Genomic DNA, 12160 nt, shown 5'->3' with positions numbered 1-12160 from the left:
AATTGCACCTCTCTCTAAAGCACCTGGTACTGGCCATTGTCAGACATAAGATACTGTAATAGATGGTCTGCTGCTCTGATCTGATGTAGGAATTTCTCTGTTCCTAATTCTTGCTGGGAAAGAGAAGAATGAGATTATTACAGCCTAGTCTTTTCTCATTTTATATTTATATTTAGTTTGTTATGACAATTTCAAGATATTTGCGATACCCTTCAAAAAACTAGGTTGAATAGATTTTGATGAATGATTTTCCATTTTTAATGTGTGAATTGGATAGATAATGTGAAAAACATAATTTACAGCCAGTTCAAAGAAAATAAAATTAATCTTCACAGTATGAGTGGAGTTTCATATCATTCCAGATAAGCAAAACATTTTTTTTTGTTTTGAATACTATTTAAGTAGTTGCAAAATGCAAAGTAGGTAGAAGGGTTATGTTGGGATGTCTTAGGGCTTGTCTACATCAGAAAGTTGCAGCGCTGGTGAGGGAGTTACAGCGCTGCAACTTAGGAGGTGTACACATCTGCAGGGCACCACCAGCGCTGCAACTCCCTGTTTGCAGCGCTGGCCGTACTCCCGTTTTGTCTCGGGTGTAGAGGATCCAGCGCTGGTGATCCAGCGCTGGTAATCAAGTATAGACACTTACCAGCGCTTTTCTTGACCTTCGTGGAATAAGCAGGTATCCCAGCATACCTGAGGAAGCATCTGGTAATCAAACTGGTCTCCTTCCCCAGCTTGCTCTCGCGTTCCCCGAACCCCGAGCAAGCAGGTCTCCTTCCCTGAGGTTTGCTGGGTGGTTCCGGGAACGCGAGAGCAAACCGCGGCGAAGCTGGTCTCCTTTCCCGGTTTGCTCTCGCGTTCCCCGAGCAAGCAGGTCTCCTTCCCTGTGGTTTGCAGAGTGGTTCGGGGAACGCGAGAGCAAACCGCGGGGAAGCTGGTCTCCTTTCCCGGTTTGCTCTCGTGTTCCCCGAGCAAGCAGGTCTCCTTCCCTGCGGTTTGCAGGGTGGTTCGGGGAACGCGAGAGCAAACCGCGGCGAAGCTGGTCTCCTTTCCCGGTTTGCTCTCGCGTTCCCCGAACCCCCCTTGAAGCCGCCCAACAGCGCTGCAGTGTGGCCACATCTAACACTACTTGCAGCGCTGGTTGCTTTAAGTGTGGCCACTCTGCAGCGCTGGCCCTATACAGCTGTACTAATACAGCTGTAACAACCAGCGCTGCAAAATTTTAGATGTAGACATGGCCTTAGTCTTATTTGATTTGCTTTTCTCTGGGGTCAGGGGGGGGACACCTCCAATCCTCTAACATCACTGTAGTTGACATCTGGAGAAAACTCTTTGAAGAATATGAAGGATCACCTATTAGTTGCTACTGTCAGTAGTTTACATGATACCATAATTCATACAGAAACTTTCTTCTGCTTTTGTTCTGTAATAGTAATTTTTCCCAAAAGTGTTAGACCACAAGATATTTTCCTACTTGCATTTTATTTTTACCAAAGGAATATAAAATGCTTTAAAAATAAATTTTAAAATCTTGTGTCATATTTAAAAGATATTTTAATCAGATTCCATGCAAACTAACATTTAAACAGTTTGGCTGATCACTGTGGGCAAGCAAAACTTTTTTGCTTTAACCTACAGTTAGGTATTGTGTTTAAGGTCTTAGGCTGGAACACAACTTTTTTCGTTGCTTAAGAGCAACATGTTTTTGGCCTGTTCTCTGTTGTGCAGCAAAATGGAAACAGTTTCAAGTGCAAGACTGATTCTACACTCTAAACACTGTTAACTAACTCAGGTTCATATACAATGGGCTTCAGTCTTGCAATACCAGGCAAAGCCTGAGTTCAGGTTCCTGTGTTCCTCCAGACATGGAAGGAAAAAAGTCCTTTTGGAAAGCGTATAGTTAATTTTTTCGTGATATAGGTAGGAAATAAATTTTTTCCTCTCTGCCCTCCTCTTACCTCCACCCAACTAACTTCACTGTACTATGGGAAGCTTTCAGTACTATTTACCCTCTCTGTGTAAAACTGCCCTAAATGTGCACATCTTTATTTGAAGCATCTTGAAAGATCATTACATTGCCTCTTACTGCCCAAAGAAGAAAAGCTGCCATGGGAGTAGATAACATTCAATCTTGCCTCACCCTTAAACTGATCTTTCACAATGAGAGAAAAGCACTGGACATGGCTGCAGATGAATGTGCATACCCTGTGCACATTCCTCTACATGATTATCCTGAGAACTATTAAAAACAATTGAAAAATATTTTCTTGTTCTAGTAATTCAATGTTTGACTGAATTAACGTTTGCCAACTTGGCTGCCATGTTGTTGTTCTTTAACGTAGTAGCTGTAGCCTCTTAGATTAGCAAGCAGAGAAATATAAAAGAGAATATGCTCCAGTTACAGCTGTTCTGCAGTTGGATTTACGTTACTTCATTCTTTGTCTTCCAAATAGTAAAACTGAAGAAAATCATGCAGTATCTTACTGCTGTTTCCTAGATGCATTACAATGAAAGGAATTGCCATTTTAAAAAAAACAAAACATTAATTGGAGTTCTCCTCTCTTCCTTATCTAGATATCTGCTTAATGATTTTGCCTTTAAGTTTCCGCTGGGACTCTTTTTTACTTTCCAGCATGGTTTGCAATTTCATCATTGTTTGCCTAACCGGCAAGTCCCAAATTCAAAATTCTGTGCCCCCGCAACCTCCCTCTTCAAAGAAAGACACAGTTTTCAAGGACTTGTCTTCATGAGTACTTGTAAATTTGAAGTAACTACATATTTTCTGCTATGCAACTGGAATATTTAACTGTAAAATGTTTGGAACATTTTTGTTTGGAACAAAATCCTTGCAATTCACTTTCAAGGATTACTCAAGTGTACTATAATTCAGAGTAACAGAAATATTGCCATATAGAAGTGAAATAGAAATCCAAATCAGAGACCTTCAGAATAGAATATTTTAAGCACTAGCATCAGAGGATTGTTCCTTACAGTGTATGTTCTGTTGTTCTTGTCCAGCATAGTTTTAAATCACATCTGTGGGAAGACTGTTCCACAATTTAATAGACATTTACTAGTTGAGCTGGCTGGAGGAAGACAATTCTGTTTTGTAGCAAGTTTGAGTTTTTGGAACTTTGTTTTCCTTCTGCGTTTTCAATAAAAATAAACCTTTCAAACATTTTTCAAAAACAGAATTGTGTCAGAATGTCCATTTCAGACAGAAGCTTGAGCTTTCTACTTTGGGAAGGTATGTGACTCTATAGCCTGGTGGTTAGAGCACTGGTGTGAGATATGGGAAACCCTAATTCAAGTCCCTGCTCTATCTGATTGAGAAGAGGGCTTTTTGTTCCAGATGACTGACCCAGGAAGAGCATGTGCTTTAAACTTGGTTGAAACTCCAAACGTCATGGAGATGTATCAGTGTTTTGGCTTCAATGAAATGAAATTTCACTGAAAATGTTCAAACCAGCTCTAATCACCAACTGAATGTTTTTCCTGATCAGACTGAATTTTACTGAATCTTTTGTACCAGTGGACAGAATCACCTATGGATTCTTCCGGTCTATCATCCAAGAAATTGAAACACTGAGGGCTCGTCTACACTTAATGCTACAGTGGCATAGCTGTGGTGCTGTAGTGCTTCAATGTAGACACTGCCTATGTTGATGGAAGGCACTCTCCTGTTGGTGTATGTAATCCACCTCCTCGAGTGTTGGTAGCTAGGTCGACAGAAGAATTTTTCCATCTACTTAGGTCTGACTACACAGGAACTTCGGTCAGCTTAACTACGCTACTCAGGAGCATGGCTTTTTCACACTTCTCACTGACATAGTTAAACTGACCCAGTATTTTAGAATAGACCAGACCTTTAGTTTTTAGCAGATGTACCCACAAGTGCATTTCTGAGTGATGATAGTGGCTGAGCACGGTCCCTGCCCGAAAGTGCTTTTGCTTTCAGAGATGTACAAAAAAGGAGGTTGCACTGGAAAACCTACAGTAGAGAGTAACTTGAAGAGTATGCCTTCTGATTTCCTTATTACTGTTGACTCTGTTCATATGAGCATCACAGAAGTGACTTTTCAGGAGCTTCTTGAATATGGAGTGTCATTTTGGCAAACTGGGATGGGGAAGGCATTCCATGCATTAGGACAGTATTGAGAGAGATACTGAGATGAAAGTAGGAAAAGAAGACAGATGGAATAGATCTGTAATCTATTGCAGATTTAAATTAATTAGGCAAGGATGTATTAATAGTGGATTTAAATTGGTTAACTGTAGTGGCTTATGTTATAGATAAGTTCTTCCATACGTTAATAACAATCTGTGGATTGATTTACATATTCTATACCTTTAGCATTAATAATTAAGAATACTACTGGGCTTAATTCATTGGTTGCTGAGAAGTGCAAATCAGTACATACTTCTATCTTTACCTTTCTGACTACATAATAATTTATAATATATGCACTATGTTTGTATCTGAGTTCCTTTGAGAATATATGGGCCACTAATGGTGTTTAGGGTGTAGACTTCCTGCTCCTGAATGTAAATCATTTTAATGCACATTTTTCTTTTTTCAGAACAGGTACAAGAAATACACCTGGACTGAGATCAGATTGAACACTTTTAAACTGAAGGAAATATTATGAAGACCTCTAATATTTTTTTTAACAAAAATGGCACTCTGATACCATTATGCTCTGATACAGACAATAATTGTCTTATCTGCAATTCTCTGTTCCATATGTGATGATAATGTAATAACAGCAGTGCCAGTCTTGGAGGTAAGACTAGGTACTTCCTTGCCCTTGAGTGGACATGAGCGATCAAAGGTCTTCACAAGAAGATAAGCACAAACCTAGCCGAACGTCCTCAAAGTTCAAGGAGTCTTCAAGAAGTATGCAGTCCGATGACTACTTTGCTAGAAAATTTAAAGCTTTAAATGGCAATGTGGGTCCTCCTGCTTCTTTAAATACATCTAGCAAAAATGAAACTAATGGTACACCAGCTATGCCTAAAATGGGTGTCCGAGCGAGAGTATCTGAATGGCCTCCTAAAAAGGATTGCTCTAAGGAAATAAGTAAAGCAGTATGGGAAAGTAGACCTCAAACTAGTTATGAAAGTGTTGGATCAATAATTCCAAATGGACAAAATGAGCAAAGTGAAGGGCAACAAGAACAGCAGTTGGATTTGGAATTTGAAGAGACCAAATATAGAATAGGAGATCTCTTTGTCCATTCGCCCCAGAGGGGACTTCATCCCATAAGACAAAGAAGCAACAGTGATGTCACCATTAGTGACATTGATGCTGAAGATGTGTTGGACCAGAATGCTGTTAACCCAAATACAGGAGCAGCTCTTCATAGAGAATATGGAAGTACTTCTTCAATTGATAGGCAAGGTTTATCTGGTGAGAATTTTTTTGCAATGATCCGAGGATATCGAGTGGAAAACTTCGAACATAAAACTCTTGCTCCATTTGGATTTCCCGAATTTTTCCGCTGTGACCCTACGATTTCTCCAAGTCTTCATGCTGCCACACAGATTTCCAGGGGAGAATTTGTCAGGATTTCTGGATTGGATTATATGGATAGTGCCCTGCTTATTGGTAGAGACAGGGACAAATCTTTCAAATGGAGACTAAAATCAGAAGCGGTAGAAACATCTCTGTTTAGAAAACTGAGAACTGTTAAAAGTGAGCACGAAACTTTCAAATTTTCCTCGGAACTGGATGATGGTGGATTTGAGAGAAACATTCGTCCTTGGAACTGTCAAAAATGTTTTGCACATTATGATGTTCAGAGCATTTTATTTAACATAAATGAAGCAATGGTTACCAGGGTTAATGTGGGAAAAAGAAAAAATATAACCACTGGGGCTTCAGCCGCATCGCAAACTCAGATGACAGCAGGCCAGACAGGAAACTGTGAATCTCCTTTGGGAAGTAAAGAGGACCTCAATTCAAAAGAAAACCTAGATGCTGATGAGGGTGATGGGAAAAGCAATGACCTAATCCTGAGTTGCCCTTACTTCAGGAATGAAACTGGTGGAGAAGGAGATAGGAGGATTGCACTTTCCAAGGCAAACTTTGCATCTTTTGCTTCAGGTGAAAGTTGTTCCTTTGAATCCTCTCTAAGTTCCCACTGCACGAATGCTGGTGTTTCTGTACTGGAGGTGCCAAGAGAGAATCAGTCAATTCACCGGGAGAAAGTTAAGCGTTATATTATAGAGCACATTGATCTTGGAGCATATTATTACCGAAAGTTCTTCTATGGAAAAGGTAAGTCTCTCTCCTTCTTGATATGTACATATCGGGTTTAATTTGCTTAATATTTAGCCCTTTAAAAGAGAGCATTTCCCCCAAAGACTCTCAAAGTATTTGACAAAAAATAAACCTTTCAGTATATCTGTGAGGATTGCAAGTAGTAGTAATATCCAATGAGTAAAATGAAGTTGTGATGATGCGGTTCTGGTGGGACCCAACTGAGAGTACCAATTCAGGACCAATTGCTCAAACAGGGCAGTCACAGCCCAAGGCTGGGGTTTTTCCACCTCTAAGCAAACCAAACCGGCCAGACAAAAATGACTTTGGTTTCACCCCACTGGCTAACCACAGGTCACACAAGCAATTTCCTTAGACACTCCAGTCTCCCCGTATCACCACCAGTGCCATCCGTACTGGGGATGAATGGTTATGAAAGCTAACACCCCAGTAAAAGAGAGAGGTTCTCTCGATCTCAAAGGACCAAGCCCCAGACCCAGGTCAATATACACATCAGATCTTACCCACAAATCACGCTGTTGCCAATCCTTTAGAATCTAAAGGTTTATTCATAAAAGGAAAAAGATAGAGATGAGAGCTAGAATTGGTTAAATGGAATCAATTACATACAGTAATGGCAAAGTTCTTAGTTCAGGCTTGTAGCAGTGATGGAGTAAACTGCAGGTTCAAATCAAGTCTCTGGAGAACATCCCCTGCTAGGATGGGTCATCAGTCCCTTGTGTAGAGCTTCAGCTTGTAGCAAAGTCCCTCCAGAGGTAGGAAGCAGGATTGAAGACCAAATGGAGATGAGGCATCAGCCTTATATAGGCACTTCCAGGTGTAAGAACACATCTTTGTTCTTACTGTGGAAAATTACAGCAAAATGGAGTTTGGAGTCACATGGGCAAGTCCCTGCATACTTTGCTGAGTCACAAGGCGTATCTGCCTCCTCTCAATGGGTCAATTGTGTAGCTGATGGTCCTTAATGGGCCATCAAGCAGGCTAAGCAGAGCTAACGCCAACTTGTCTGGGGTGTTTCCCAGAACTGCAGCACCAATTTGAAATACAGACAGTATGCAGCCAATACTTATAACTTCAACTACATAATGATACAGACAGCATGATCATAACCAGTAACCCATAACCTGGTCTTAGACACCTTATATGACCCCCTTTACATAAGATTTGGTGCCGCTACAGGACCTTGGTTACAAACCATGTTCTATATGGTCCCAGTTTATATCAATAACGTCACAGAAGTACAGAAATATTAAGTGACTTGTCCAAGGTCGCAGAGTAGTGTAGTATAACTTAAAGTAAATTAGCTTCCTTGTACAAGGCTTGAGTTTTCTTTGTCTGAGAACAGGGAAAATCTTGATTTCCTGTCTAACTACTCTTAATAGATGGGGCCCAAAATTTTAGAGAGAGAGCTTTATTTTTAAGTTTTTTTTCAATCGAGTTAACTACCACCTTTAATTAGGTTGACATCCATCCACCAGATTACATAATTTACTTTAAAAAAAAAAATACATCACCATGCCTGGGTTTTGTTCTCTTCTCTTTTCTCTTCTCTTCTCTGTGCATTTTGTCTGCCAATCTAGTTTAAGTTTCTTCCATCTTTCTCTCTGTGGTTCTTCCCTGTATTTTCTTTTCTTCGGGGTGCTATTGGAATCTTCCATATACCGCTCCTACATTGGTGTTTCAGCTCCCTCAAAATCTCTGCATTACAATAGCCAGTCTTCCAGCTAAGCAGGGCTGGATATGTTCCCTTTCAAGCCCATCAGCCCTGTTCTTGTAGTATATCTACACTAGAAAAATGTTAAACTGCTTTTCAGAGTGAATCACTAGTATAGACACAGCTTCAGGTTTTTATCCCATTTTAACAAAAACCTCTGTCACTCTTCATAACAAAGGTTCTCTGCCTTTAGCTGAGACTTCCTAATGGCCTGCTTGCTGTGCCTTCCCAACCAAATCTGAGCAACAGCACACACCACATTGATTGACATGCTACTTCCTCTTCTGTCCCCATGCAAGAAACTCAATAGGATTCAGTACAGTTCTTCCCTCCATCATGCTATAGAGATCTGAGAATGGGGAGAAAATTGTGAGAACAGGGTGACAAGGAAAGGGAAGAAAGTAAGAACCTGAAACTTTGTTGGTAGAGGAGGAAAAAAGACCCACAGTTGTATAAAGAAAGACAGAGATAAGGATGCAGAATGGATCTTGAGCAGTCTGGGAGGTCAAGGATAGGGACTGTTGGGGTTCAAGGTTGAAGGAGAACCATGGAAACTGGTGACATGAGAATATGTGGCATATGTTTGGAAAGCCTGGGAGAAGAAGGGATTGATTTAAAGGGAAAATGGAGAAGAGATGGACAGCTACCACTCTGAAAACTGTCTCCTAGTACAGCAATTCTCAAACTTTTTGTATTGGAGACCCCTTTCACACAACAGGCCTCTGAATTTAACCCCCCCGCCCCACCAATATAAAAAGTGTTTTTAATTTTTATTTAACACTACTATAAATGCTGGAGGTGAAGCAGGGTTTGGAATGGAGGTTGACGACTCATGACCCCCTAAGGTGTCCTGACCCCCAGTTTGAGAACCCCTGTAACCTAGCACATCTTATATTGCTGCTGTGTAATTTATTTAAATAAGTCTCATCTGCCAAATGTGTGCTCATGTTTATCGTAAGTCAGGGGCTACACTCTGCTCTGGCTTTTAAAAAAAATCAGTGTTGTGAAGGCCTCTTAAGTAAAACTTTCATACTATGTTTTGACTTCATATCTCTCTAAATATATTCGACACTTGAAAGCAAATCTGTGGGGTAGATACTGCTGTTTTCTCTATCACTTTGTAGGTTGGCAGATACCTGTAGTCTCTTCAATTAAACATTTGCTATCCTTGTCTTGATTATTTTTATCTTCTGGTAACTTTAATTTGATTAAATTACATTGGAAACCAAATTAGCTATCTCTTTTGCTGAACTTTGATTTACCTTATTCCAGAAAAATCTGGATTGTCAAGGACTTGTTGCTCTTTTTCAGAAGCCAGCTATAGCTATTGTGCATGAGTCTGAATAACTTACGTAAAAACAAAATGTACTGAAAATAGAAAATTTGAGTATGAATGCTAAGAACACTGAGTCTGTACTGCATCTTCTTTAAAGTCAGCCTTCCTCTGCAGCATGGGGCACGGGCAGGAGTGGCTCCAGGCACCAGCATGCCAAGCGCACCTAGGGTGGCAAGTCGCGAGGGTGGCAGGCAGGTTGCCTTTGGCAGCATGCCTGCGGAGGGTCCGCTGGTCCTGCGGCTTCGGCGGACCTCTCGCAGGCATGCCGCCGAATCTGCAGGATCAGGGACCTCCCACAGGCAAGCTGCCGAAGGCAGCCTTCCTACCGTGCTTGGGGCAACAAAATATCTAGAGCTGCCCCTGGGCACGGGTCACTTGCTGGAGGATTCTCTGCAGCTTGAGGTCTTCAAACCACAATTTGAGGACTTCAGTAACCCAGACATAGGTTAGAGGTTTGTGATAGAAGTGGGTGGGTGAGTGGATTCTGTGGCCTGCATTGTGCAGGAGGTCAGACTAGATAATCATAATGGTCCCTTCTGACCTTAAAGTCTGAGTCTATGAGCTGAGTTAAAAATTAGAGTAAAAAGAAAAGGGGAGAGAGAGACAAGCCGAATCAAAGAGAATTTTTTTTTTAAAAAAATGGGTTTTATAAAGCAAAAATTGTAATTTTCAAAAATATTGGAAAGTAGCCTGAGGCAGATTGCAGATAAGACTGAACAAAAGTTGCGTTATTATGGAAGACAAAGTGGAGCATAAGAATGAAGGAAATAAAATAAAACCATTATGGAATGTCCCTTCTTTAGCAAGGCAGGTTTCTCAGAACCCCTTCAGATAATACAATATACACAACCCTTATTGTCATTTGGAAGAGTTGACCCAAATGAAATCTGTTTTGGGTAATATTTGCTTTGATACCATTAGAAATGAAAGTTTATAAGATTCCTTTGCTAGAAACAGCACACTTGATGAATATATGAATCAAAATATAAACACTAAGAAATGGAATTGTTACCATCTGATACCTGTTCTATAACTTCTGTGAAACAAATTGTTGGTGTCATTCTTGTTCCCGGGGGCAAAGGCTCAACAACCCGCAGTGACAGTTGTCACTAATTGGTACCGTGATTGAAACAGTGGGAGTCCCTCCAGGTCTGGTTTGAGGTGTGTTCCTAATTAAGTGTTGGGAAATTTGCACTGCTGCTGGCCATGCTGTGAACTGCACTGTGGGTAGATGACTTCAGGAATCAGCATGCTCATTTGGACACCTTTTACAATCACTGATTCCTTAATGGTTTGAAATGTAAAAATGCATGCTGCTTAGTGTTTTTTTAGGATTCTTCTTGTAGTAGTGTCCTGTTGATGCTCCACTTCAGGTGCCGTTATGGCCTATGCCTTTGAGAGAATTTTGGTAGGGGTGCCTGTGCAGCCCATACCTTTGCTCCACATATCCTTGTGCCCTGTGCTGAGGCTATATGGGACTGTGCAGGCAAACTACCCTCAGATCCTGTTCAACTGCCTTCAGCGTGTCTCCAGGTGCCTTTTCTCTCTAATATTTCAGCAAATTGTTAGCGTATAGTTAGTCACTTACAGTGTTTATACTTGTTGGAACAGTTCCCTTTCTTTTCTTTTCTTATTAAAAATAATACAATTTTTATTAATTTCAGATTTAGTTAGATAGTTGTTAAGAGCTTCACTTTCTAAGAGTTATTTTCATTATTTTACTTGGATATGCTGGGCTCCCCAGGATTCAAGAGGTGCCATGAGCTTATTCCAGTAAGTGATGGACATTGCCAGTGCCTCTGGTGTTTGGGTGATACTTATATTCCAGTGCAAGAACTGTACCTTCTTCATCCTGGAAAAATAGGGAGATCAAATTTAAACCTCTAATGATGGAGCAAGCTTTACAGTCATCTTTGGATCTAGGGTGGAGGACCACTGTGTACATACACTCCCAGTTCCGCTAGTGCCTCATCCATGTAAAAATCTCAGTCACCGGAGACCCTTAGAGATGTATGCAGTAACGCAGCACCAAGTACATCTATGGTATCGAAGTTCTCACTGACATCTGCCTCTAAGCAGAAGGAGGTAAGGAGTAAATCTCCAAGAACACCTTGGTCGCTGACACACAAGAATGCTACCGAGACCTCATGTCCCAAGGGGAGTTTCATACATTCTCTGACTGATACTGGTACCGCAAAGGAAGAAGAGTCAGTCATCTAAGATAAACACAGTACTGAATACGAGTAGTTGTACCCAGAGCAGCAAAGACATTGTTGAAGAGAGTTCTAAGCCCATCCTTGAAAAACACTCAGTACCGGTAACATTAAAGTCAAGGATACAAAAGACCGCTTGTCTGCCTACAGTACTCATGCAATCAGAGCTGACTCATCCAAATGCCAAAAGTTAGGTACCAGCTGCATTGGGACTGAAGCTGTCCTTCGCAGGTTATCACTCGACACCCTGTTTGATACCATTGGTACCACAAGAATTTAGGTACCCCAAGGACCCAATAGTGTCTTCAGAGCCAGAGTCTCCTCTGTTAAAGAGTGCTAGGGGCTTGTTGGCGTTAAGGCTCTCTTGTCAAGTATTAGAGGGGTAGCCGTGTTAGTCTGGATCTGTGAAAGCAGCAAAGAATCCTGTGGCTCTTTATAGACTAACAGACGTTTTGGAGCAGGAGCTTTCGTGGATGAATACCCACTTTGTCAGATGCATGTAGTGGAAACTTCCAGGGGCAGGTATATATATGCAAGCAAGCTAGAGATAACGAGGTTAGTTCAATCAGGGAAGATGAGGCCCTCTTCTAGCAGTTGAGGTGTGAAAACCAAGG

General features: G+C 41.1%; 1 protein-coding gene across 9 annotated transcripts in view; it reads left to right on the top strand.

The window, feature by feature from the left end:
• Positions 1-12160, top strand: part of SIPA1L2 (signal induced proliferation associated 1 like 2) — a 250453-nt gene that overhangs the window by 107882 nt on the left and 130411 nt on the right. For all 9 annotated transcript variants that reach the window (XM_030556901.1, XM_030556900.1, XM_030556899.1 and 6 more), the window contains one exon: positions 4581-6280. In XM_030556901.1, coding sequence (XP_030412761.1) covers positions 4819-6280 — 1462 coding nt within the window. In that variant the 5' untranslated portion in view covers positions 4581-4818. The remainder of the gene's footprint in view (positions 1-4580; positions 6281-12160) is intronic.

Source organism: Gopherus evgoodei, chromosome 3 (assembly GCF_007399415.2).
Source record: "Gopherus evgoodei ecotype Sinaloan lineage chromosome 3, rGopEvg1_v1.p, whole genome shotgun sequence".
Taxonomy (NCBI): domain Eukaryota; kingdom Metazoa; phylum Chordata; order Testudines; family Testudinidae; genus Gopherus; species Gopherus evgoodei.
The sequence above is the reverse complement of the archived record's forward strand: the minus strand, read 5'-3'. Positions and strand labels throughout refer to the sequence as shown.